General features: G+C 48.0%; 9 protein-coding genes across 9 annotated transcripts; 6 read left to right on the top strand and 3 right to left on the bottom strand.

Moving 5' to 3' along the window:
- Nucleotides 1–735: 735 nt before the first annotated feature.
- Nucleotides 736–1,075, top strand: L228DRAFT_250020 (hypothetical protein). Its single transcript, XM_018333222.1, has one exon. The coding sequence runs from the start codon at nucleotides 804–806 to the stop codon at nucleotides 993–995; it is 192 nt and encodes a 63-aa protein (XP_018185894.1). The 5' UTR covers nucleotides 736–803; the 3' UTR covers nucleotides 996–1,075.
- A 2,184-nt stretch (nucleotides 1,076–3,259) lies between these two features.
- L228DRAFT_270417 (hypothetical protein) lies at nucleotides 3,260–3,557 on the top strand (the record flags this gene model as incomplete). The annotated part of the gene is made up of 2 exons (XM_018335404.1): nucleotides 3,260–3,381; nucleotides 3,437–3,557. 2 exons carry the CDS (start codon nucleotides 3,260–3,262, stop codon nucleotides 3,555–3,557), a joined length of 243 nt encoding a protein of 80 aa, XP_018185893.1.
- A 1,017-nt stretch (nucleotides 3,558–4,574) lies between these two features.
- L228DRAFT_250016 (hypothetical protein) lies at nucleotides 4,575–6,679 on the bottom strand. The gene is made up of 2 exons (XM_018333221.1): nucleotides 5,639–6,679; nucleotides 4,575–5,569 (listed from the first exon to the last, which is right to left on the bottom strand). Exons 1-2 carry the CDS (start codon nucleotides 6,656–6,658, stop codon nucleotides 4,640–4,642), a joined length of 1,950 nt encoding a protein of 649 aa, XP_018185892.1. The 5' UTR covers nucleotides 6,659–6,679; the 3' UTR covers nucleotides 4,575–4,639.
- On the bottom strand, nucleotides 6,672–9,608 carry L228DRAFT_262997 (hypothetical protein; the record flags this gene model as incomplete). Its single annotated transcript, XM_018334457.1, has 4 exons — nucleotides 9,304–9,608; nucleotides 9,102–9,241; nucleotides 7,474–8,989; nucleotides 6,672–7,401 (listed from the first exon to the last, which is right to left on the bottom strand). Coding segments are annotated over exons 1-4 (2,541 nt in total), but the record flags the coding sequence as incomplete, so codon positions are not given.
- Nucleotides 9,609–10,843: 1,235 nt separating this feature from the next.
- On the bottom strand, nucleotides 10,844–14,276 carry L228DRAFT_262996 (hypothetical protein). Its single transcript, XM_018334456.1, has 2 exons — nucleotides 13,866–14,276; nucleotides 10,844–13,802 (listed from the first exon to the last, which is right to left on the bottom strand). Exons 1-2 carry the CDS (start codon nucleotides 14,262–14,264, stop codon nucleotides 11,277–11,279), a joined length of 2,925 nt encoding a protein of 974 aa, XP_018185890.1. The 5' UTR covers nucleotides 14,265–14,276; the 3' UTR covers nucleotides 10,844–11,276.
- A 451-nt stretch (nucleotides 14,277–14,727) lies between these two features.
- On the top strand, nucleotides 14,728–16,370 carry L228DRAFT_270414 (FAD/NAD(P)-binding domain-containing protein; the record flags this gene model as incomplete). The annotated part of the gene is made up of 3 exons (XM_018335403.1): nucleotides 14,728–14,804; nucleotides 14,867–15,458; nucleotides 15,579–16,370. The coding sequence occupies 3 exons, from the start codon at nucleotides 14,728–14,730 to the stop codon at nucleotides 16,368–16,370; spliced, it is 1,461 nt and encodes a 486-aa protein (XP_018185889.1).
- A 954-nt stretch (nucleotides 16,371–17,324) lies between these two features.
- On the top strand, nucleotides 17,325–19,179 carry L228DRAFT_250010 (IF4E-domain-containing protein). Its single transcript, XM_018333220.1, has 3 exons — nucleotides 17,325–17,650; nucleotides 17,731–18,567; nucleotides 18,631–19,179. Exons 1-3 carry the CDS (start codon nucleotides 17,616–17,618, stop codon nucleotides 18,830–18,832), a joined length of 1,074 nt encoding a protein of 357 aa, XP_018185888.1. The 5' UTR covers nucleotides 17,325–17,615; the 3' UTR covers nucleotides 18,833–19,179.
- A 688-nt stretch (nucleotides 19,180–19,867) lies between these two features.
- L228DRAFT_26047 (hypothetical protein) lies at nucleotides 19,868–23,422 on the top strand. Its single transcript, XM_018334262.1, has 7 exons — nucleotides 19,868–20,140; nucleotides 20,197–20,269; nucleotides 20,318–21,729; nucleotides 21,784–22,185; nucleotides 22,238–22,351; nucleotides 22,401–22,595; nucleotides 22,643–23,422. The coding sequence occupies exons 2-7, from the start codon at nucleotides 20,222–20,224 to the stop codon at nucleotides 23,136–23,138; spliced, it is 2,667 nt and encodes an 888-aa protein (XP_018185887.1). The 5' UTR covers nucleotides 19,868–20,140; nucleotides 20,197–20,221; the 3' UTR covers nucleotides 23,139–23,422.
- L228DRAFT_26043 (hypothetical protein) lies at nucleotides 22,733–24,121 on the top strand. The gene has a single exon (XM_018334259.1). The coding sequence runs from the start codon at nucleotides 23,174–23,176 to the stop codon at nucleotides 24,038–24,040; it is 867 nt and encodes a 288-aa protein (XP_018185886.1). The 5' UTR covers nucleotides 22,733–23,173; the 3' UTR covers nucleotides 24,041–24,121.
- The last annotated feature ends 602 nt before the right edge of the window (nucleotides 24,122–24,723 follow it).

Below are 24,723 nucleotides of genomic sequence, written 5' to 3'. Positions count from 1 at the left end.
ATTATTCAAGCTGTTGCAGTCTGAGGATCTCGATCGTGATTGTCTTTTCATGAGTGCATTGGATTTCTTAAGCTTTCCTTTCATCCGAGAATAGGAACGATTAGCATTCGCTGTCGTTGGTAAAATTTTGCATTGGTTCTTCCTACTCATGCGTTGGTGAACAGAAAAACCCCCTGTCTTTCTTCCGTAAACATAAGCTGATTTGCCTAGTACGAAAGGGGATGTCGCCTCTTCAATCATCATGCATATACGGGTCCGTGGACGCGGGAAGGAAACTTGTGTCCAGTTTACTAATTTTCTGTGCCCAGCTCGGTAGTCATGCCTACGAGCGGGACAGTCGAGATGAACTTTGATCTGCAGTCTTTCACTTCTTCTACGCAGGATTGGAGCCAAGAAGCCATAGAGCTCCTTATCAGACCAAGAAGGGGTATCGTTGGATATGTGAAATGTAGAGACAATCCCATGCTCGCAAAGGAAACTGATGTTCGTAACGCCATAATCAAACATTCAGATCAGAGCTCATCCCTGTCCACAGACTTGTATGCCCGGTAAAACTTTGCTCAGATATCCCAGAGACAAGCCAATTATCTCATTACCTAGTACACTTGTCAAATTTTTTATCCCTTTCGCTGCACTTTGCAGCATTTTCAACTATAAAATTACAAACACCGACGGTTTGGTTAACGAGAAACACTGTCAAAGAATCAAGTGTTACATCTCCTCATAAGGTTCTGACATCACTTGGATTGCAAGGAGCTCATTACATAAGCGAGGTCGTATCTCAGTGACTGCTTGCGGGCGTCATGATCGGCTGGCACTGGACTGATGTCGGCAAAAACCAACTTGGATATTCCTCCAAGGGGCCGCATTTCTGCGAAAGGAAAATACGGGGCCGAATAAAAAATGGTGCAGTTCTTCCTGCGGCTCTTTGTACGGAGGTAGTGACATTTACCTTTTCCACCGCATTATCGCTTGCCGCGGGGTTTGCGAGTTGATTCACAGAGCCTGCAGCTTGCAGATTTAAGAAAGAGGTCCTCAACCCTCGTCAGCCGCTTATGCAGGCCATTTTTGACAGGGCAGAGCCGCTACGCTTAATAGAATGTACGATCAACCGTCCTGCCGTGCGCAGAAAATAGGTCAGATTTGACATGGGAGCGGCAAATAGGATGTTCAGAATGAACGGTCTGGCTTTTGGGGGTAGAGGGGAATGGGTGTTTGCGGCAAAGGCATCTCATAGGAACGCTTAGTTTTAAGGTGGCACCAAAAAGGACGTTAAGGGTCCACGGGTTTTTGCTTGGCCTCAAAGGAAAAGTGCGTGGCTCTGTGGTTGGGTCGAGGGTGTGTGTGTATGTGAGAGTGTGCGTGTGTGTGTCGTGTGGGGTGAGAGATGAGGTAACCGTAAGGGAAGGGAAGCGATGATGCTAAGCGCATGCCACTAGCGGAACGGCAACGCAGGGATGTCATCATAGCCCCGGGGGGAGGCAACCAACCACTACACTTCAACCATTGGAAGAACTGAAGGATGTGCGTCAAGACATACTTCATCCATCATCTCCCATCCCTACCGAGTTATTCCTAGCTGCTCTGGCAACCACGACACGACAGCTCCTTTCCCCGTTTGAAACGAGAGAACTGGTCCGAGTAGATGAACCCTATCCCAACCTTCTCGCCTTTTTCTCCGTCGTGGTCGATAAAATATCACGCCGATCAGCTGGCTTTCAACTCCCCTAATCCCATCTGACCCGATTTAATGAACGCATCCCCTCTTACGATGTGCCCTCCCTTTGCAGCCTTTCGGCCTTTTTTCCCTCCGTGATGCCAATGTGCGTCACTTGGCACTGCGAGAGCCTCGCCCCGATCTGCAGGGTCCCGCTCACAGTGGAGGAATTTGCTCTAGAACACGGTGAGTGTCCCCGGCTACCTCATCTTTTGGGGTCTGATCCAAAGTGATTTTTCTCTAAACTCCACCTGACGTAGCCCCCGAACGGCCTATCCATTCTCGTGGGTTATCCGTATACGGAGTAGTTATCACCTACCTTATTCTACACCCGAGCCCCCTTTCAACGTCAGATTTGTTCTAAGGTAACGCCACTCATACAGTTATGCTTCCCCCATTAACTAATGCAACTCTTATTCACAAAAAAAAGCACGGGCCAGTCGCTCAGGTGAGATTAGGACAATTCCGTAGCGAGAAGGAACGAGGGAAATGACTTCAGTTTACCCAGAAAATGCTGGTCGATGAACACATTCTTTCCTATCTGGGCGTTTCCTCCCTTCTGATGTCGTACCCCGACCGTTCCTTCCATCGTCATTATCCATCATCAATATCATCATTATCATCATATTCCCACTATTATTCTCTTGCTCTACCTAAACTTGCTCCATTCCAATTTTGATACGAGCCAGCTCTTCCCAAGCCAGGAAAATCAAAGGAAAAAAAAAAAAATAACCACCGAGCGGGGACCCGGGGCTGCCCTCCCATCTATGATTGCATCTTGGCTTTCTGTCAGTCTCAGTTCATTCCGAGGTTCTGATACGTCAGAGTTCGGTCTAACGCTGCCACCCATCCTTTCTATTTTTCCCCACCCATTCTATTGTGTCGATCATCAACCAGGCACGGCATGGCGGGTGGCGGACACGGCGTCGCTAAGTGGCGCGCCACTGCCCTTTACACTGACGGAGGCGGGTTGTCCGCCCCCGGTCACTCTCGTTCTTTACTTCTCTGCCATGAGCTATGAGGTTATCTGAGGGGGACCCGCACCGGTGATGTCGTCCCTACTAGGGCTTCTCTCTTTGCATCTAACGCTGCTTCTGAACAGGTCTGGACCCAGCCTGTGACGGCACCCTGGCTCTCTCTCTCTCTCTATCACTCCCCTTTGGGACTGCCTCCCCTTGCCCTCCTACTATTCCTCCACACGATATATACATCCCAACACCTCGCTCCAGATCCAATCTTGATTCTACATCTTCAATCCTCATCTTCAACCACAAGACCCAAAAAAGCTAAAGGCTTCAATCGTCCCTGTGCCGGCACACACGCTTTCTTGCTTCCCTACTTTACCTGTACGACTACGACTTGACGAACGCGTTTCCATTTTATCTCCTCTTGTTTGGATCCTACCAAAAAAGCGACGGCGTCCACTGTTACCTGTTTCACTTTGTCTCGAAACTCTTACGGTCCAAAAGTCTCGTGACCTTTTACTCAACCAAAAGTAACAACAACTACTTTTTTTCTACAACGAAATAAACACAAGTCAAAATGAACCCCAACGGCGCAGTCTACGTCAACGGTGACTTTTCCGAGCCCATGAGCGCTCAGCACAACTTCCAGAACCACTTTGACTTGGACCACCCTGTCCAAGCCATGCACCTCTACAACCGGTATGACATCCCATTACATTCTCTGACTTCTTCATAAACTAACAAACTTCTCTAGAATCATGCACCAGCATACCAAGCGCCAAATGGAAAAGGCCACCGACTCGATGCGCCGCCACTCTTCAGCGAGCAACTCTGAAGGCGGCAGCCTCGCATCGATTGGCTCGAACCACTCATAAGAGCAATGTTCGTCATGTACAAGGCAACAACTCTCAAGTCATTCTTAGTCCTCTTCGACACTTCTCGCACTCTACTGTTGTGATTTTCGCCTTACGACAACATTTCATGACTTTTTTACATCCTCAACCTCGAATCTTTCTTGAGTAAAGCGACTTGAACTTTGCCTTTTTTCTCCTCTCCAAACCTTTGTCGGTTCGATCCATACCTTTTTTTCCTCTCCGTGGGTCCGATTCATCCCGCGTTCGATCCGATCCCCGATCCATAGTTCGGTTCGGGCTCTTGCTCTTTTACTGTTTTCTCGCTCCCAGCATCACAGGGAGTTTCGGCTTCTTTTATCAGTGTCGAGGATCACCACAACATACCTACATCCTCGACACCTCCATTACGTCACGATGGCAACGAAACATTTTTTCTTTATGAAACATGTATTACTAGTTTCTTTTCCAATTTTTTCTTCTTTTTCCTCTTATCTGCACTGGTACTGGTAAAGGACTCGGGAAACAAATAGTCCTTGGGATTCTGGCGTTTATCTTTTTGTCTTCGTTTTCGTCCAAGCGTGTTACTGGTTTCCTTGTTACCGGTCTTGGCTTGTCTATGTCTGGACTCTGGTGTGTATCAATAGACTGGCTGCATAACTCTTTTCCTATTTTTATGGTCTTGTGTATGTCTCGCGGGAAAGCAAAATATCTGGGACATTGCCTTTTCTTTTACTATGTTATGCAAAGCTTTAAACCTATTGGTAATGGATACATACATCTACATTTTTCACTTCCCATTATTGAAGATATGTGCATGGCATGGCAGTGACAAAAAGCAGTTAGATATGTTACTGTTCATCCTGTAGATTGTTGTTGATGATATCATAGTTTGAAGTGTTAGAAGATGTAAGCACATCTAACATAATTAGCTATTCAGATGTAGTAGTAGTATCCCTTGCTTGGAAAGAGCAAAGGGAAAACAAGGGAGATATCAACAGTGTAGAAAGAAAGGGCAAAGGAGAATAAGTAGAGAAAAGTAAAATAGAAAAAAAAAAAAAAAAAAATAAAACTGAAATGGAAGAGGGAAAGGAAAAAAAAAAGGACTAAGCATTCCTGAGATACGTCGCGCGACTAATCCCGAGCCCACCATTCCCTATACCCGCAGGATTGGGACTAGACGCTCTGCTCACACTTCTCGGACTCCTGGGTACGGACGTGGCGCGGGTCGTTAGGCCGCCTCTGCCTCTGAGGCGAGTGAGATCTTCATCCTTCTTCTTGATGAGCTCGTCGCGCTCTAACAGAGTGGCTTCGAGTTCGCTGATGCGATCGAGGTGTAGGGAATTGGCCCTTTCGGCATTCATTTGCTTGAGCTTGACGGCTTCGCCGCTGGCTTTTTGCTTGAGGGCTTCGTTTTCGTCGCGGAGGGAGGCGGTTTCCTGAGACGCTTCAAAGGCTGCGCTGGAGGCGTTTTGGTACTGGGTGCGGGTGAATTCAAAGTCGCGTTGGACAGAGTCTACTTTGCGCTCAAAGTGCAGTTTGGCTTCGAGATTATGTCGTGCTTCGGCACGGGCGGTTTCGAGCTCTGCGATTTCGGGAACGGTAGAATTGGCAAGGGCGGTGCGCGCGTCGTCGAGTTCCTTTTGAAGGGATGCTTTTTCGTCCTTGAGTTTGGAGATTTCGCCTAGCTGCGTTTCTCGTCGGCGTTCAGACTGTGCCATTGCGATGCGGACTGCTTCGCGTTCTTTGCGCAGTCGGTGGATTTCTTCCCGTTGCTCCTCGTGGCGGGTCTGCAGCTCCTCGAGCGCGAGGATGTGTTCTTGGAGCCGGCTCTGCGCGGTTTCGATAATGGTGCGTAATTCGGCTTCTTTTTGTGATTCGTTTCGAGTGCTGGAATCTTGGCCCGGGGTCTCTGCCTGTTCGACAATTGACTCGCTGACATGAGTCGCGTCGATGCCGGAGGAGAGAATATTTTCTGCACCAGGTGAATGTCGGATTCTCTTGGTTGAAGTGGGTTCATGCTCGTCCTCGGTAGTCTAGTGTTTCCATTGTCAGTAATGGCACGGCTAGCTAACCTGGGAAAGAATAGAAATAAAATTTCTTACCAGAGGCCTCTTTTGAGCTCCTTGACGGATTTCAGAACTTGTGCCAGATCTCGAAGTAGAGTTTGAGCTCTGAGACTCGGCAAGCAGTTCCATGCTGACAACGTCTGTGAGTGGAGGAAGTTGCCATTCACTTTCAATGCTTCCTCCATCGACAAATTCAAAGACCTTTTCAGCGGCAGCTTCGGTATGAGGAAATTCCGAGGAAAGTTCTCCGGCTTCGTGTCTGAGATGCGTAATAGCCCGAACAGCCAGTTGAAGTCGTTCTATACCTTGCACGTTGCTCGGAAGACAGCGCTTTACGTGCTCAACAGAGTTGATGACTGTCAAATGTATGACCGGAGAAAGCTTGTGCATCTCGAAAAACGTAGATCTCAAACCTTGGACTTGATGGTCATGCACGCTAAAGGAACTGTCAAAGGCGATTACGAGGTCTGCGCTACCGACCATAGCAGCGGCTCCAGTCTCCCCCGTAGCCAAAAGTCCGACTCGCAAGTAGCCAGAAGCGGTCGCATCAGAGCGTGACATTGTATCGGGCCTCGTGTAAACAATATGAAGTCCCTTTAAAAATGTCTCGATAATATCCAGTAGCCTTCCCGGTTTCGCCAAAATTGCAAGGTGTACTTCATGAGGACGGAATCTCTCAAGTAGATATTTCAAAAACTCGAACTTCGTGCTGCATTGAACTGCCCATATGGCCTCATCCTCGGGCGATACATGTTCTTGGGTCATTGTGCCATCATCATCCAGGTCGTTGTGATTAACAACGTTTTCTGCCCTAGAAAGCATTTCCTTAATCTGAGGAAGCCAGGATGTAGGGGACTTCTCGGGGTTGAGACCTGACCTCAGCACTTCGTCGTCCGAAGACTTGTCTTCTGAGGATTCTTCATCGTCGCGGATGCCAGCAAAGCCTTCGATTGCGTCCTTATAGTTGTAAATTGTTTGTGCGTATTGATCGCGAGCCCGTGCATCCATGCCCAAAGAAACGATGAATTCCATCTGGCCGAGCCGAGGAAGATCCATCGTTTTCTCTTCGGGGCTGGCCCTCTCCTTGTGGAGAGCTAATGGACTATGGTGCGCTGGCGCATGGCTAGTGTGGAAATCGTGTACCCGGACAGACTTTGGTGCAAGGAGGGACGAAGGTGGAGGTAGAGGTGGACGATCAGGGATTACGGATGGAGACTTAGCACCTTCCGGCAGGTCAGCTGGAGTTGGTGATCTTTCAGAGACAGGCGATTGTGTTGAGACGCCTTCCTTTACTATCCTCGGCAGCGGCGGTTGCGTACTCATCGGCGAGGATGTCGGCGAGGGGGTGTTTCCGCCGCGCGCGGAAGCTGTAGCGGCGCGTAAAGCTCGTAATCTTTCTCGTACAGCAGCTCCAGGAGATCCGGCCGGTAGGCTCGAAGGAGAACTCGCCTGATGTTGTGGAAGATCCGACATGTCCTCGTCTTCAGGCGTCTGTGGCCTGTTTTGGTGATTTGAGAGAAATGTGTCTGGGGCTTCAGAAGGAGCAGTGGGGAGGGTGGAGCTAGAGAGCACTCGCCCAGACTGGCCTAGTGCGTCAAGAACACTTTCAAAGCCGGCCGAAGAGTGAATATTTCGAGGGTGCCTTATTTCTCGAGGTAATGCAAGCTGTCGGCTTGGGCGATCAGGGTGCAGGGGGCTTGCAAATGAATAATTTGCCTCAGATGTTATGGTTTCCTCGTAGGTTCCCGTCTGCCAATTTAGATCCTCTGGAAGCACTTGCCGAGCCTGTTGGTTCAGGTCTGATATCACACTGTTAGCACTCAAATAATTTATATTTGCGATCGAATAGCGAATCGTATGGTCGAACGAACCAGTGGAACTAGTCTCAAAAGACTGCAAAGGCTGAGTTAGAAATTTCTCAGTTGTTAGGCTTTCACCGGATTCTTTTTCAATGCTGGGCTGCAATTGATGAGAGATTTGAGTTCGAAACGCAGTACCAGCGGTGATATCCTGGGGTCCACTGCCTGATCGATCAACGTTGTGGTCGTCGTCGACGCTGAACTTTGGCGGAGAGTGCCGTGGGCGCGACTGTTGCTGCGCAGGACGAATATCCGACAATCCTTCTGCCGAGGGACTGAAGTGAGATGGCCAGGTCGGGCTGGGATTAGAAGCAACAGTGTTATGCGAAAATGCAGGTCCTGATTCTTTATCTGGAGAATCGCTAAGTGCAGTGCTGAGAACAGGCTTCTGCAAGCTCGAGTTGTCTAGAGTCTTTGAAGGATGGGCCAAAGAACCGGCAAAAGAGGAAGGGTCTTCTTCGGAAAAGCTAGGCAGAAGAATAGCGTTTCCTTGACCAGCGGGAAGTTCCTGTGAATTTTGAAGAGCAATGAATTGCGACTCTTCACTGCTACTAAGATGACTTCCTTGAAGGGCCTGAGACTCTGACTCTTCTTGCGCGTCCGCTGGGGGAGGAGTTGAAGCTGAACTCTCCGAGATCTCTGAAGATATCGCAATGTGGTTTATGGGGTCAGGCCTTTGCTCAGCTTCAGAGCTAGATGGGTCCTCTATAGGATCGCTGACAAGCGGAATATCGGATGTGGAGTGAAAACCAGTTTGGGTGGTGTTGCGAGTTAGTGCTGAGCCTGAAACGTTCTCTGGATCGTTTATCGATCGAATGTACTCTCGAATGGATGCTGCTGGGTCGAAACTTGAGGATTCTAGCGAGGTTTGTGAGTCGGGCACGACCAGCCTGTGACGATACGTTGGAAGAAGCGGAGATGAATTAGCGCTTGAAACTCTGGACTCTTGGGTCTCTTCTTGGTTCTCTTTTCCGAGCGGCAAATCCTGCTGTGTCTCTGATCGTTGCGTCGCGAAGGAAGAGGAGAAAGGTTGATAGTTCTCTGGATCAAAATCGCTAGGTTGTGTGATGTTGATCAAAAGATCCTGAGCGGTGGTAGTATTTAAACCTGGTTCGTATGGGGGAGATAGGCGATGATCCTGCAGCTGGGGAGAGGATGCGGGATGCTCAGGAAGAATCAAGCTGCTTGTGATCTCGACACTGTTTGCAGGTTCGGCACTTTTTGGTGGGAGAGCTGTTGTTTGTGTAGGTTGAGTGGATGCTTGCGAGGATTCGACAACTCTTTGCAATCTTCTCGATCGCGTCCGGGGTCTTTTCGCTGAGTTACTACTGCTCTGCAGGCCCGAGGCAGCCTCAGCGGTAATAGCGAGTCCTGGTGAGAGTCTTCTGCTTGACGGCGGGGTAACTTCCTTTGTTGATCTAGTCTTGCGTCGGCGACTTTTCGGTGCAGCTCTTTCCTGCTGTCTCTTCTGCGATTTCTTGTTCTCCCAGTCTTCGATTGCTGCTGCGTTTACGAAGCTCTTTGGTTCCTGTTCAATCAACTGTGTTAGAACATATGCAACCTCGTGCCTTCCTGTAACCCCATTCGACCCATGCCAGCAAGGTTGCTTATAGCTAAACAGCTCCCTTGAATGGACTTACCCAAGTCGGTCTGAATTTCTCTCCAGTGACCGGATCGTCTTCCCAGTCTACTTGATACTTTGTTCTTGTTTCCCCGATAATATCCCTGACCTTGTACTCCTTGTCAGGGGTTTCGTCTTGAGGCTGTTCTTCAGTTCGATCTTCGGATGCCGTGTTAGTCTTCCTTCGTTTCCAGCTCACTTCAGCTCGCGTTGTTTTGTACCTTTACGTTTCAATGTTGCATTTGAGATTGACTGGCTGTACAAATTGTTCTGAGCTTCTGTCTCTTGCGTGTCTGTTGCCAAAGTTCTTCGTTGCTTGTGCGGCCTCTCGAGTTCTAACTCAGTTCGATGTTTGCGCTTTCGAGATTGAGAGGTCATTATGCAATTTGAAGCTCTGGGAAAGAGACGATGGTGAGAAGTGTAGAGTCCATTATGGGCAAACAAACACGTCAAATGAGAAGAAGCAATGCAAGAGCCGGAATTGATTCACTGTTTGCTCACACGCGACTTCCTCGTGCGGTGAATGTTCACAAAGCTCTGAGCATCGATACGCGTTGCGGAGGATCGATTATCAACTTTCGGTTATTGACTACTAACTGGGGGAAAGCGCTCGCTTATGACCCCAGCCCAGGTTGTGCCTTCCTCAGGACAGGGAAACTTAAAGCTAAAGTTGACGGAACGGGGAAGAGCGAGGCGGGAACCAGAACATGCATAATCTGCTTATCGCTTGTTTACAGTACTGCGAAGCACATCATCAATCTCTTCTATGAGCTACTGATGAGCAAAACGAGGTCTAACACGAAAATTTACCACATTCAATGACGTACAGAATTTATTTGATGTAGCCAATTGTTAAATATTTCCAAGAAAACCAAATCCTAAAAAGCTCTCACTGGAAGGGAATGAAAAAGGTATCATCCTAGAAAAATTTCCACCATGTTTGGACCAGCAATGAAGATAGTCCCTTATATCAGATCGTTACGGTCCGGAAAGATGGAATGCTCAAGCTATTTATTTGCGATGGAAACTGTTGGACCTTGGCTGAAGTAGGGATGAATAGCCTGCTTTTAGAGCTTGTATTCCAAGTCGGTTTCAGAATATGTTTAATATCTTCACAATCTCAATCACATTCGCCGGGAATGATCGAAAACAGGCGGCCATAGCGCTTGAAGAGTATCATATTTCTAAGAATTCTTCGATCATGACAGCATTGCTCAAGCTTCTGGTGGAAGGCATGGACGAAAAGCGGCGGATGAAGGCCGGTGTTATTGGGGTGGCTCGAATTATGCATTGACTCTGACGACGCTATTCTCGCATTTTCCAGAACCAAGGCTCTATATTCTGGGTTGAATTCCATAATGACTGGTTCAATCAGGAAGATTATATCGCTCAGAGTGAGATTGTCGAGCGGACAGGGAATGTATTTCATAGGCACGTGAAGAGGAAAAGGGGCGCAGGCATTGCGTCCGACTGCCGCTGTCTGGCGCAGAGGAAGACTGCGGCTTGGTTTCTTCGACAGAGGAAGATGGAAGAAATGTCTCGCTGTGGTATATGATAAGACATGGCTCAGAAATAGTGAAAATATCAAATGAAGGATTGAGATCATGTTTTTCGCGTTCTCAAATGCTAGATATCAGCGATAATGAGGAGTCTTGGCTGACGAGATCAGGGCAGAGAATCCGATTTCGAGTGTAGACCAAGGGTAAATGAATGAAGGAAGAAAAAAGAAAAAAAAAAAAGAAAAGATAATGATTTTCATGAGCACGCATTGTTCGTCTCTTCTTAACAAAAGCAGCAGACTGATACCCAGATTCATCTAGTTCACGATAATTTTTATTTCTTCTTCAAATGAGTCTAGCTCAGTGTTGCGGCTTATCGTTGCGCGTATCAGCCAAGACAACGTGTCAACTTCTCAGACAGTTCCATCCTGGAGCTAATGAGGAAAGCACGATCGATAAATTTGAACCCGGCATCGCAGTGTAGCAATGACCTTGAGCAAGAGAGAAATGTGCATTTGAAACCCAACCGAGCCAAGAAAAAAATAACATATATCTAGTCAACGCCTGGTTTCTCCATGGGCAGGAACTTTTTATTTTGCTGAGATGCCATGATCAGGGATAAATTGCAAATAATTTAAATGGAGCCATTGATTGTGTTAGGTAGTGTCGACCGTATCGCCCATAAAATTCAGAGCTCAGTCAGAGCGATTTGCTGTCATCAGTTGTTTGATATGTTTTGCAAGGTCATTCCACCATTTCTCTAGGCCTTTGGCAAAATCTTCTTCTTGTGAACCGTATTCGACCGGAGGACCATTGGCTTCACCAGTCTCATCCTTGAATACGACCCAAGCGCTAGTCGGGCCGGAGACAAGCACCGGCTTCCTGTTCTGGCTTTGAACTTTGACATTGCGTAGTAAGACAGCGTCTCCTAAAGCAGCTAAAGGCAAAGCTGCTTTAAACGGCCGAAAAAGCTGCACCGCGATACTGCTTGGGAAAAATGATGGATCACTAAGACGCAGAAATAGATGAAAGTCTTTCTGGCCCGATTTTGCACGTTTGATAGTAGTAATCGAAGTCACTATAGCAATGACGTCTAGTTCACAGCCAAATTGAGAGCCTATGGTCGATAGAGGCGCAAAGTACGAGTACTGAGTACGAAAGCCGCTTGGTTCGGCGACACTGTCTGCCATAGTTGGCAGGGCACGCGTAGCTTCTTGTGGCAAAATCTGGCGGCTTGACTTGTCATTAACTGACGCAACCTCCAGAGCCTGTCCTTTATGTTCAACGTCCATTTCAGCGGATGCTTCTGCAGTGTGCTGGACTTTGTCTTTCTCCAGAGCCATGCTTCTGGTGGTCTCACCGGTAGGAGCTTCTGCAGAAGTTTCCCTCAAAGGAGACAAAGGTTTCATCTCTTCAAGCATCCCACCGGTTGCAACTTCCAAGTCTTTTGCAGAATCCTCAGGCTGCCGTGATATGGAGACTGGGCTAGCTGGGGATAATAAGTGATTTGGCTGTGTAAAATCGCTTCCTGAGCTTTGGTCTCGCTGAGATAATGATCTATCCTGGACGACTAATGAAGACGCTTGGTCGGCCTCTTTTTGAGATTTTTGGGTGGCCGGTGGAGTCGCCAGCTGGCTCGCATCCAAATTTTGTTCTTGGCTGTCGTTCGATGGACGTAATGGAATTGCGGGAGGATGAAGGAAAGCATCGTTCAAAGCCGGATCAATATGCTCTTGGGAGGGCTTCTGACTGGCTGGTGGAGAAACCTGTGCAGACTCAGGGGCTTCGACGTGCTCCTTGAATCTTTGACCATTTCCTGAGTCTTTTGAAACGGACATAGCCATCGATTCAGGTCGTGCTGAATCGGGTGCTTCATTAATTGCCTCGGGAGCATATGGTGCGCTCGAAATGTCCTTTTGTTGAACCCGTGTCTCGACTTGATTAAGGCCGAATTCAGCCCTCACTGGGCTTTGCAGATGCAGTGAATCTTCGTTTCTATGGTCTGATATTTCTCCAGCCATCTCAACTGCTTTGCTTTTGGCGATAGAATCTTGTTGCACTGGTCCAGATGCTTCTTTTATGGCTTCGTGAAAACGATCATCATGCTCTTCTTGAGAGGAGGATCGCGGCTTGTCCCTTAATGATTCGTAGTGGTTTACCTCTTCTAGTTGCGTATTGTGGGCTGACAGTGTTTGCATGCTTGGCATGCTTTGAGGCAAGTCTGCTGTGAAAGAGTCGCTCTGCTTTAAGCCGGACCCAATTGGTTGGGGTTGCACACCATTACTTTCAGCTTGAACATCTGCTTGCTGATCTTGTGGTTCGGTAATGTTTGACATTATGGATGCAGACACTTCAATATTCCTAGGCTCACCAATAAATTGAGCGTCGGGGGGACTTGCTTGCAAGCTTTTGTTGTCTCTTGCAGCGGCGTCGTTTCTAGCAGTCAAATGTTCATTCGTAGATTGCGACGGTTGACCGCCTCGATGGGGTGGTTTGCTGTGATCTGAAAGCTGAACTGCCTGATGCTTTTCTAATCCCACCATGTCGAAACCTTCGTTCACGTGTGATGAATCTGGAACTTGTGGCTGCGGACTTTTCCGATCCGTTATCGCAATCTGAGGGGCAAAGGTAGGCAACACATCACTTTTTGCAGTTGTCTGAGCTGCAGAAATTGACGGCGCTCTAGATTTATCTCCCGCCAAATCGGAGCTTTCTAGCCTCTTTTGCTCCTCCGTTTGAAGTAGTCCCTCCACCGCCTGGGCTTCCGGAACTGCGACTGAAAGAGAATCAACTTCTAGGCCTCGTGGCTCACTGGCTGGGAACAACATTCCATCTTCGAGTTCAGTGTTTTCCCTGCTCATTTGCGTAGCCTCCGGTGGCTCAGCAGGCCGTGGACTATTTGAACTCAGCCGCCATTGACCGCTGCCTCGCAAGAATCTTGCCCTCTTCGCGCTCCGTACATTAACGTAGTCTTCATCTTCGAGGAAGAGTTTTGCAATTGGATCTGGCGAAGCTTCGTAGGAAGTGCGGCTGCGCTTGAGAAAAGCTGGTGAGGACCAGGTGTTGGACGGACTAGGCGGTCTTCCTGACAATACTCTGGTGGGACCAGGTGTATGTGGGGTCTCAGGAATCCGAACTGAAGGCGATTGTGGCGGAGATGAGGAATCAATTGGTGGCTGATGTATCTCGAGAGACGCAATCTTTTTATCATCACGATGTACCTGCGTGTTTCTTAATATGACATCCTCAGTTAATCCTCAAAGGGCCGTCAATAGAGAACTTACTCCTAAAAGTAGATCATTGTTAAACCTCAGCTCTCCTTCGACACTTTTGCCTGGGAGGGTAATGCCGTCTGCTACATTCGTCCATTCTGCTCCAACAAGGCTTAGAATTACCTCGTCGCCGGTTTCAATCCCAGATCCAGCCACTGCGCGCGCGCAGGGCTCTGAAAACTGTACACGAATTTGACCTCCATCCCGCCGCAGACGAAAGTCTGGCTCAGCAAGAAGCACGGAAATTGTTCGCGAGGAGGACGAATAAGGCCAAATCAGGCTGACTACCGCTTTGATCGAGCTCTGAAGCGGGATCTTCAATCCAGGTTTGAGCTCTGCTATACGAACAAGCGTGCTAGCGTCCGGAGAAATTGTGCGTGTTCGACCATCCGAGCCGTTCTGGAAGCTCATCTTCCACCCGCGTGGGCAAAAATATGTTCTGCTCGGACCGAAATGATAATGCGAACACCCATATCAGTAGTCTGCCTGATTAAGGGCGAAAATCAGACCATAGCTTAATGGACCCTGGTAATCGCAATAGGCTGAGGCGGTTAAGCGTCCGTTTGCCTCGTGGGTGTTAAACGGACTTTTGGAAAACGGACGAATAAGAGGCGAAGTCGTCACCCGCCGAACTTCCGCTGTTGACCCACTATCTCCAGTTGATACGCGGGGCACGATAAGACGTGATTTCAGAGTTGGATAGTGCGATCATCGGAGGCTTTAATGATAAATACTAGCCCGTGAAGCATAGGATAGACGAACATGGTAGATCTTATATCATTCAATGCTTGTTTCCGCCCGACACATTTTGCAATCCTTACGCCTCCTTGCTCAAATAGTTTCGTCCGGAAACACCCCGTTATCATCACGAGCCATGACCACATCCCGCCGTAATAAAGTTAGAAGAGTCGCAGTGATAGGAGCTGGTCCCGGTGGCCTCGCGGCGGCAAAGTAGGTTACATAGTCAAATCCTAGCGCTAATAATCATGGATACAACTAATATTTTCGCTCAGATACCTTCTGGCAGAAAATGCTTTTGAAAGGATAGACGTCTTCGAACAAGCCCATGAAGTTGGCGGTGTTTGGACTTATACCCCTGAATTTGTCAAAACTCTCAAAGCAGTACCACTTGTGGACCCTAGAGTTCCTCCGGAAGACCCATTATGGCAAACTCATTCAAGCAAAGAAGCTATTTTCCCAACGGCCATGTACGACAGCCTCGAGACGAATATACCTAACATCCTAATGCAATATTCAGACCTCCCTTTTCCCGAGGATTCTCAACTATTTCCTAAGCGACAAACCGTGAAGTCGTATCTTCAAGATTATGCAAAGGACATCATTCAACTCATCCGTTTTCAGACTCAGGTGCTCAGTGTACAACCTCACGGAGAGTCTGGGCAATGGTTGCTGAAAGCGAGGAACTTGTCTTCCGGTTCAGAGACAGAGACAGAGGATATTTATGATGGTGTCGTTGTTGCCAATGGCCACTACTCCGTTCCATATTTACCTGCTGTCAAGGGGATCACTGCATGGAATGAAGAATATCCTGGAGTTATCTCACACTCGAGGTTTTACAGAAATCCCGAACCTTTCAAAAACAAAGTATGTTAGGAATTTTTCCATTTCGGATATTCAGCACCTCGAAATCCTTTCGGAATCAATTGCTTTTGATGACCTTTACAATTGGCATTATAATGGGAGCAAACGCTAACGTTCGAGCAGAAAGTAATTATAGTTGGTAATTCAGCATCCGGCCTTGACATTGGCGCGCAAATAGGGACTGTGTGCAAACCAAAACTGATTGTCTCCTCTCAATCCGCTTCTTATCTCTCTCCTGGTCCAGAGCAGTACAAAGAAGAATATCCTGAAATCGAAGAGTTCATCTCTGGAAGAAGAGCAGTGCGATTCAGAGACGGGCGTGTGGTAGAGGATATCGATGCCATTGTGTTTTGCACAGGCTACCTGTACTCATTTCCTTTTCTGCCAGGGTTAACCCCTCCAGTCGTTTCCGATGGCAGCCGTACTCAGCATGTATACCAACATATATTCTACAATGATCGTCCAACACTGGCGTTCATTGGGCTTCCTCAAAAAATCATCCCATTTCCAGTCTCGGAAGGTCAAGCGGCGGTGATATCACGTGTTTGGTCCGGCCGGCTCACCCTTCCCGACAAATCTGAAATGGAACAATGGGAAGACGCAGAGGTATCTGATCGCGGAGCAGGGAAGGCGTTCCATACGCTCATGTTCCCTTTAGATGCCGACTACCTTGTCTCGCTTCATGAATGGGCACTGGAAGCACAGACGAAGGACGGTCTCCAAAACAACGGACGCGGTAAAATACCTCCAACATGGGGAGATAGGGAACGGTGGATGAGAGAGAGATTCCCTGCAATTAAGCACGCGTTTGCGGCTAAGGGGGAGGAAAGGCATCGAATAAAGACGATAGAGGACCTAGGCTACGATTACGAGGCCTGGAGACAGGAAAACGACGAAGCATCGAAATTATTATAGACTTAGATAGGTCGGAAGTCATCGGTCAGGTCTATACGGCCAGCAGGGACACTTCATATAGAGTAGACAGTTCGTATTCAGCATAGCGTATAAAATCCTGAGTTTCGGAAGACTGACCCCCAAGAGGGGTATATTTATATCGTATATTCATCCTTGTGTCGAATTGGGTCATGGCGGGCTCGGTCATAGCATTGCGGAATTCAGATATGAATATGCTCTACCTATAAATACCTTTCGCGGAGGCAGGTTAGCATCAGGATCAAGGCCAATGCCAGGTATCAAATCAGAAAGCAGGTCATTTGCGTGTCAGACTTTGCCTTTCACCTCATGCTCAACCAGCGGCATAAGACACAAGTGCATCCGCGGCTGAGCCAGTCGGTTTACCAGAGCTATAATTTTATCGTCATGGAAAGTCTGCAAAACGAAATTGAATTGAAATTCTTTAATCTACCTTGTGGGCTTATGTTCGATGCTTGATACACATGGTTCACAGTAAGAGGAATGTCCCAGCTATCAGGTCGTCACCGCATCATGGGAAGCCGCACGAGGGGCCCTCACGATGACGGTTTTATGAGTGGGTTGAACGTGATCTCGACGCACGCATCGGAGTCGACAGCTGAGTGGGAAGATTTCGAGCTGACGATGATTTGAGTTGGTGGTCTTGATCTGGAAGAAAAGAAAAGAAAAACGGGAAGGAGAAAGTTTTCGGCGACTTTTTAAACCTGCCGTGGGCGGAACTAGCGCAACTGGTCTAAGACGGCTCACCGAAGTGGTACTGCTACCCTCTCCATTCCCCCACTATGATTCTCAACTCGCTAAGATGGAAAACGATGAAAGGTACCGATACTTATGCACGATTGGCACAAATAATAATGCAGCTCATCAGCTAAAGATCTCTTGACATCTTTGACGCCAACATCGCTTCACACGCGGTTTATTCCTTCAGACTTTAACGCAAACTCCAGTAACCCACGCTCAAGACCAGCACCCATACCTTCCAATCGAGATTTTTCCGCCATCCACGTATATCCTTGCAATCCATCCCGTTTTCAAAAAGTTTCCGTTTCAAAGCGAATCCGCAAGCTCTTCACGATTGTTTATCTCGCGTGGGCCGTTTCCGCGCTTTTGATCACTTTTCCTCCCTTCGTTACCGTGTATACTGGGCTCAATTTTGCCTCTTCTACGAAGCCTCCGACTATCCCCTCCAAATTCTAAATCGCCTCGTCTGCTGGATTTTTTTTCCAAATGGATAGTAGCAATCTATGGACCCGACGTTCAAAGTAAGTCCGCGCTCCATGATCCCTGCGTTCTCCAAGTTTTTTTTATGCTGGCCTATATCACTGACATACCATGCGCTTAGCAACTCCAGCAAGCTTTCACTTTCCATGTCCAGCTCTGACAACAACGACCATCCCACACGTAGCTTTGCTCCGAAGAGATTTGGCGGCGACAGTTCCTCCCACGGGAAAACGAATCCTTTCAACGCCATCACTCCATTGACCACCAGTAACCTCGCCTCCCCAACCTCCAGTGCATCTTCGGCGTTCGGGCTTGGATCTGGCGCATTTGCATCTTTCGGATCAGCCAAGACGCCCAAATCACCGGGAAACGCACTCGATTTTGGAAGTGCTGCCGCACCCGCATCTACGCCGTCCCCTGCCAGTGAGAAACGGGAGAAAGAGGCGTTTCGAGATCTAAGAGATCTGAAGGGAATCAGGTCCAAAGGGTCATCCTCCTCCCTCAGAAATATTTCCACGGCCTCTTCAACATCATCATCTGAACACAAACTTAAGTACACCTGGGTGGTCTGGTATCGGCCACCTACCTCTAAATATTCGGACTACGAAAAATCTACTATACCCCTTGCCGCATTCTCGTCCGTTGAATCCTTTTGGACCGTTTATTCGCATCTCAAACGTCCGTCTTCGCTGCCTGCCGTCTCAGATTACCACATTTTTAAGAAAGGCGTTCGGCCGGTTTGGGAAGATAAAGAAAATCGAAAAGGTGGGAAGTGGATTGTTCGATTGAAGAAAGGGGTGGCGGATCGGTATTGGGAGGATCTTCTCTTGGCAATTGTCGGAGATCAATTCGCTGAGGCGGGCGAGGAGGTGTGTGGTGCTGTCCTCAGTGTGAGGAGTGGTGAGGATGTCCTCAGCATCTGGACGAAGATTGATGGAGGCAGGAACATAAAAATAAGGTAAGATTCATCTGGCCTATTTTTTTCCCTACTTGCTTCTTCAATGGCTGACAATGGATAAAGAGAAACGGTTAAGCGGCTTCTCGCATTCCCGCCAGACACTAATATCGTGTGGAAGAGCCACGATGACAGCATAGCACAACGCACGGCGATCGATCATGCTCGCCAAGAGAAGAACAAGGAAAACAGTCACAATCCGGACAAGCGTCGGACAAACCACAGTGAGGAGGGCACATCAGAGAAGGTGAAGCCCGGTGCTTCATGATCTCTGGAGCATGTCTCAGGCATCCCGGCGGTGCATGAAATCTCTAGTCTTATGTATATTATGTTCTTGGTCATTTTATGCGAGATTTTAATGATCTCCTGGGTGGGCTCTTCATTCTTCTCTTAAGAGATATATGTCTTGAGGTCTCAATATACCGAAGGCGAGCAAGGCATCGGTTTTGCGGCGGTATTCGGCGATTGACTGCTCGGGTCACGGCGACATAAGGTGCTTGAAATCAAAATTCTGTATGTTATGGACGACTTTTTGTTCACTTAGTTTAGCCATTCAGATCCGTGCGAGTCATATATGGCGAATGTTTCTCTAATGGCAAATAAAAAGTATGAGAGTATCCTCTTTTCCGGTCCTTGTTGTAAATTCCGAAATTTCTCGCTGAGTTTGTGTTTGAGGCCGCTTGCCTCATGTCCCCGCCCACTGGAAGTATTGTATCTTACTCCTAAGGTCCTGGCAGGCTTGTTTCTTTGTTAGCGTCACCGGGGAAGTTACGCGAAAGACCGATGACCGTGGTATCCTGGTCCATGTGCTATAGGGGATTCATAGCGATAAGCTCGCCGGGCTTTTCCGCCAAAGTAACTGTGATACACTTTAGTTTAATCCCGACAGCTTGTTACAGCCTCTTGCCTTTTTGTCTCCCAACGCTCCCCACTACGTATTGTCCAAAACCAGCGTTGACCCAACTCCCTTTTCACTTTTGCTCTTCAGCCAACTCAGACATTTGATTCAGTATTATTAGAAAATCCTATATAATTATAGTTCATGCTCCCTCTAATAGTCTCCTCCGCGACACAAATTGGTTCTGTCCGATATCTGTCCGATCTTGTTGTCGATTTCATGTTGGGTTTCTGACACCCAATATGCCCAGCAACAGTCCCGGTGGCAGGCTTTTGGCCGCTGTAAGAGGTGTCTTTACTGGTCGACCTGGATCAGAGCACGATCATGAACAGGATGACCGAGGGGGCAAAAAGCAGCACAATGTTCGTTCGCAATGACGATTTCCGCCTTTCGGCTAATTCCATTGTCTGATGATGAGACGGTGAATTTCTAGGATAGAAGTAATAATTCGGACGTGCCCCACGCCAGCGCCCGCCAAAGTGACCAGGCCGGCCCCACGGAGGGGAATCAGAACGGCTTGCAAAGGTGACTCCTCCTCTTAGCTGTGTATATTTTGCTTTAGCAAGGGTGAATTTTACGAGCCAAGCATCATAGGCAATCCGTGTCCCACCGAGCACCGCCAAAACGTCAGGTGGTTCCAAAGAGTGAAGACGAAAAGCGCCTCTTTGGTGACTATGAGTACTCATATCCCGTCCACTTAATGCGAGCTTCAACTCATGTCTAACTCCGGGCAGAAATCCGTCGGACGCAGTGCGAATAATGAAACCTCAACCGCCAAATCCCCAATCATCTTCGATGATTCGTTCGGTGAGGACTCTCTCAATCATGCCCCTCTCCGTTGCTAACTTCCTAAAGGCACGTACTGTACCTATTCATGGGTCTGTCGTACCACGAAACACTCTCGGGAAAAGACCGTTTTCTCCGCCCTCAGGACGAAATCAGATCACATATGGCTCTTCGCGAGATGGATTGGGAAAAAGGAAACGACCTGAGGAAACCAAGATTTCTGATTTGGAAACGAGCTCCAGAGAGGGCAAGGCAACAAAGAGGAAGAGCAAGGCTATAGCTGCAAGTCCAAACCAGCCAAAACGGCCGGAGATTGTCACCTTGGAGGACGATGATGATGTGCCGGTCCAACATTCTGCAACGAGAGTCCCTTCGAAGCAAGAGGATGTCTCCTGCTTAACGTATGACACGAACCCAGGCCTCAAGCTGAGGAGGGAAAGTCTGTCATTCGTTCCAGAATATTCAACGGTCGAGAAAATGGTGGATCCGCGGAACAAAGGGTTCAGCACCTCGCAAGATCTTCCGCGGGCAGGAAAGGCTGCCTCTGGCTTTGCTCGGACTTCGCAAAATACTTCTCCGTATTTCAATGTCTCGTCAGTCGACTCGGACCAGACTGGATTAAAGGCAAATTCCTTGAAGGCAGCACAACCACATCTCGCAAATAAACAGGGGAGGGATTCTTTAAGAAAGTCTGGCGAGGACGAAGAGTGCAATGTCATTTCGTCTACGAAAGAATCACTCGAAACCGAGGAGGTAGAACTGGAGCAAACGTCCCGCGAGCAAGGCACATCCAAAAGTAAAGACGTTGAAAGTTTCCACAATCCAGGCCGTTACCCACAGGCAGCCACGCCTTTTCGCCAGTCACGGAAAATAACCCGATCTGACAATGGTTCGGTAACGGCGGACAGCCCCGATGAGCTTTGCGGCGAGAATACCGTAGGCTTACACAGAGGCTCACCACTCTCATCTCCAAGGACAATTGGCCCAAACAAATCATCCGCTTCAGGGCCTCCCTCATCTTGCGATGGTAGCTTTGATCTTCCGAAGAGTGATATTCGGCCGACGCACTTCACTGCTTCTAGGCAAACAAAACTTGGCAAGGCCAAAAGTGGAAAAGCAGCAACCTCGGGCGACAAGGATTGGAGTGCCCGCCTCCAAATGTGTAGAGCTTTCGGGGAAGCCTTTGGCCCCGCCAATACCGATATACAATGCACATTGCGGCTTGGGCGTGAAAATAAGCAAATACGTATTGAAACTCAGCGATCTGGCTCAAATTTGCACACTTTGGCCACGATCTCACTGAGCAAAATTGTGCGTATACGTTGGGCAGAAGGAAGTTCCAAATTATGTCTCCACCTGTCGGGAACCCCTTCATCCGTGGAGCCAGTCCTGCTTGACTTTCTCTCGGAAAGAAAAGCCGTAGAGTGTATGCAGCAGATGAGGATCTACGAAAACCCCATCAAAGTAAAGCAAATGGAAAGGTAAGGTTCTGATACATTTGCTTATATCTTCTTTCACTAATATTCATTGGGCAGTACCTCTATCGATCAGCTTTTCAAAAGACAGCTAGAGTCGCAGCAGAGACAGGGTCGAGTCAGCGGTGACGGATCCGTCTCACAATTAAGCGACTTAGAAGGTCACAAGCGAAAATCTTTAGATATAGAATCAACTATTTCGAAACGCCAGAGGCGGGAATCCGAGAGTCGCGACAACTCGTCAAACGAAGAAATGCGACCCCTGACTGAAAAGGGAAGTGAAGGACCTCGACGGCTTGAGGATTCCCCTGGTCCTCCACAATCCGTAACTCGCTTGCCAAGGACAAGATCGAAAGCTCAACAGGAATTGAAAGAAGGGAGACCCGCATCGCCTAATTCAAAAATCAGAACTGAGCTCAGGAAAAGACTCAATTCTTACAAAGAGCGTGGAACATGGGAAAGGTATGCGTGAGCATCGGCCAAACGAGTCTTGATATTGGTTAACATTTAACAGGCCCCTTGTCTATCCGCCTGATGGCCCAAAAAAGGCAACTGTTGAGTTTGAAGATTTAGACCGGCTGGATGATGAACAATTTTTGAATGATAATCTCATATCTTTCTATCTCCGGTAAGCTCAAGCGTTTCTAGGGCCCATGACCAAGCTGACCCTTGTCGAGGTACCTTGAATATCAAATGGAAAAAAATCATCCGCAAATAGCGAAATGCGTGTATTTCTTCAATACGTATTTCTACGCTAGTCTGACCAACACCACTGGTGGGAAAGGCCGGATCAATTATGATGCTGTGAAGCGGTGGACTTCAAAGGTGGATATCTTCAATTATGATTTTCTGATTGTTCCCATAAATGAAAGGTATGATGATGCCTTTGAAATTGCTCGCAACATGCTCATGATTTTAGTGCTCACTGGTACACCGCAATCATCGTCAATCTTCCGAACCTCGAACGGAAGTTGCACCCTGAATCCAATGAGGGAGGTTGCGAAGGTGCAGATGCTGGAAAGATAGCACCCGAAGCTCAACCCGATCTAGAAGCCACAAATCCCCCTCAAAGCAGCCAATCTGGCACATCTCGCTTCGGAATTAATCTGGATCAAACAGAGAAGAAGGTCGCTCGTCTCAGCATATCAGAAAGCAGAGGGACAAGTCCCAGTAACGATGATGATCCGGTCCTGTTGAATCCACGACCTGCTCAGAGGATCGGGCAAATTGAAGAGGATGTATCATCACCACGATCAGTCGACGACGCTGGGAGTAGCCAAGAGGGGTCTCGTGCTCTGCGGTCTCGTCAGGATACCAGACATGAAACCTCTTCAGCACAGACTGCTGCGTCCAAAGAGTCCGTCAAGAATAAGAAAGCAAAGGGCCCCTCTTTGGTCAAAGACACAACAGTGTAAGTGAAATTGCTCAAAATTGTTTTACGAGCGCACTCATGTATTTAAATTTTAGTCCTCGCATCGTTACTTTGGATTCGCTCAACCTTCCACATAACCCTACAATACGCAATCTCCAGAGATACCTCGCCGAGGAAGGGAAACACAAACGACAGCTTGAGGTTGAAGTCAATCAGGGCACTAAAGCTAAGGGTATCCCTACGCAAAACAACTGGTGTGACTGTGGACTATTTCTTTTGGGCTATATCACAAAGTTTCTCCAAGAACCGCGACAATTTATCAACAAGATTATTAATGAAGAGTATAAAAGGCATGATCAGCATGAACATTGGCCGGAAATGAATGCGCTGCGAATGCGGCTCCAAATCCTCGAGCTGATCATTAGATTGCACAAGGAGCAGAGGGATGCTCAACGGGGAATTGCGAAGGCGAACAAGACTGATCGGGGTGGGGCTGCTGCAAAGGCTTTCACTTCGAGCAAGTCCCCGTCGGCCGAAGCTTCAGCAAGGCAGGGTCTCTCTTCTGAAGACCAAAGTGAGGATGACGACGTATCAATCGCCACAGCAGCTTATCATGGAGATCTGAGGCTAGACAACCCTGCAGTTTCCAAACCCAGCCCTAGTGCCTCAGGAAGTGGTCCAGATGAGCCCCAATCTCCCGGCTTTGAGGGCGATACGCAAGACTCTTTGATCATCACTCGGGTAGGCCCTGCAAAATCCAGCCCTTCCACTGGTGATACCAATAAACGGCTCGAAAGTCCACGGAGCACAAGGGTGGAAGTGGCCCGAACTCCGTCTCCAGCGCGCTCTGTCGGGAGCCCGATGCTCAGAAGTAGTCCACGAGCAAAAAAGCAGGGACAGCGCATGCGGGTAGTCATTCCAAGCTCGCAAGGCTCAGAGCATTGAATTACGCCAATGGTGTTTCTTTTTTCTTTTTCTTTTTCTTTTTCTTTTTCTTTTTCTCTCCTCGTATTTTTGGAGTTTACTCATACTACTCTTGTTCGCATGAGCGAGGAGTTTTCTTTCGTTGCTCGGGAATTGCATTTGAAATGGAGTTTTTGTCTCTCGTCATTGCACGCTTGAGCGATTGTTTTGCTTCAAAAGCCTAACATTTAAAATTTCTTTTGCTTTGATTTTCCTCTTCTTTCGGAAACCTTGTTCTTTCGGGAAACCTTTTTCCTTCTTCCTTTTCTCTCGAGGATATTTTCTTGGCTTATCAGCGTCATTGCTCATGTGATTGACCATTTATGAATCCGTATCTCTTACATATTTTGGGCACCCTTTTTCTTTTTTCAATGAGCAATATACCATGACGTCTGTTATTGCTTTTATTAGCCATACAATTCAATAGATTTATCTCCAAGACTCCAATAAATCACTTGTTTGATCTGAACATGAAAGCCTAGATCAATTCAATCTCACTACTACACTAGTATCACATACGCTGGTTGTTTGCTTCATCTGAGCGCTATACTGAGAGTGGGTACCGACGTTGACGCGTCGTTTATGTTGGATCTATTAGTCTCTGCTTGGAGGACTTATATCCTTTGCATGAGGAGGTTTAACGTCTTAAGACGTTGAAAGCGGAT

The sequence above is a fragment of the Xylona heveae genome (assembly GCF_001619985.1).
Source record: "Xylona heveae TC161 unplaced genomic scaffold L228scaffold_10, whole genome shotgun sequence".
NCBI classification, from domain to species: Eukaryota; Fungi; Ascomycota; class Xylonomycetes; order Xylonales; family Xylonaceae; genus Xylona; species Xylona heveae.
The sequence above is the reverse complement of the archived record's forward strand: the minus strand, read 5'-3'. Positions and strand labels throughout refer to the sequence as shown.

Excerpts from the sequence above, each read along its gene's own strand:
- L228DRAFT_262996 (XM_018334456.1), bottom strand. The coding sequence starts at position 14,264 with ATGAGCTTCCAGAACGGCTCGGATGGTCGAACACGCACAATTTCTCCG. Across the intron at positions 13,803-13,865 it reads ACAATGATCTACTTTTAGGA|GTACATCGTGATGATAAAAA; the intron begins GTAAGTTCTCTA and ends AGAAACACGCAG.
- L228DRAFT_26047 (XM_018334262.1), top strand. The coding sequence starts at position 20,222 with ATGAAACCTCAACCGCCAAATCCCCAATCATCTTCGATGATTCGTTCG. Across the intron at positions 21,730-21,783 it reads AAAGTAAAGCAAATGGAAAG|TACCTCTATCGATCAGCTTT; the intron begins GTAAGGTTCTGA and ends TTCATTGGGCAG. Across the intron at positions 22,596-22,642 it reads ATTGTTCCCATAAATGAAAG|TGCTCACTGGTACACCGCAA; the intron begins GTATGATGATGC and ends TCATGATTTTAG.
- L228DRAFT_250020 (XM_018333222.1), top strand. The coding sequence starts at position 804 with ATGATCGGCTGGCACTGGACTGATGTCGGCAAAAACCAACTTGGATAT.
- L228DRAFT_250016 (XM_018333221.1), bottom strand. The coding sequence starts at position 6,658 with ATGGATCTTCCTCGGCTCGGCCAGATGGAATTCATCGTTTCTTTGGGC. Across the intron at positions 5,570-5,638 it reads GAGCTCAAAAGAGGCCTCTG|ACTACCGAGGACGAGCATGA; the intron begins GTAAGAAATTTT and ends TGGAAACACTAG.
- L228DRAFT_250010 (XM_018333220.1), top strand. The coding sequence starts at position 17,616 with ATGGATAGTAGCAATCTATGGACCCGACGTTCAAA. Across the intron at positions 17,651-17,730 it reads CTATGGACCCGACGTTCAAA|CAACTCCAGCAAGCTTTCAC; the intron begins GTAAGTCCGCGC and ends CCATGCGCTTAG. Across the intron at positions 18,568-18,630 it reads GGCAGGAACATAAAAATAAG|AGAAACGGTTAAGCGGCTTC; the intron begins GTAAGATTCATC and ends CAATGGATAAAG.
- L228DRAFT_26043 (XM_018334259.1), top strand. The coding sequence starts at position 23,174 with ATGTATTTAAATTTTAGTCCTCGCATCGTTACTTTGGATTCGCTCAAC.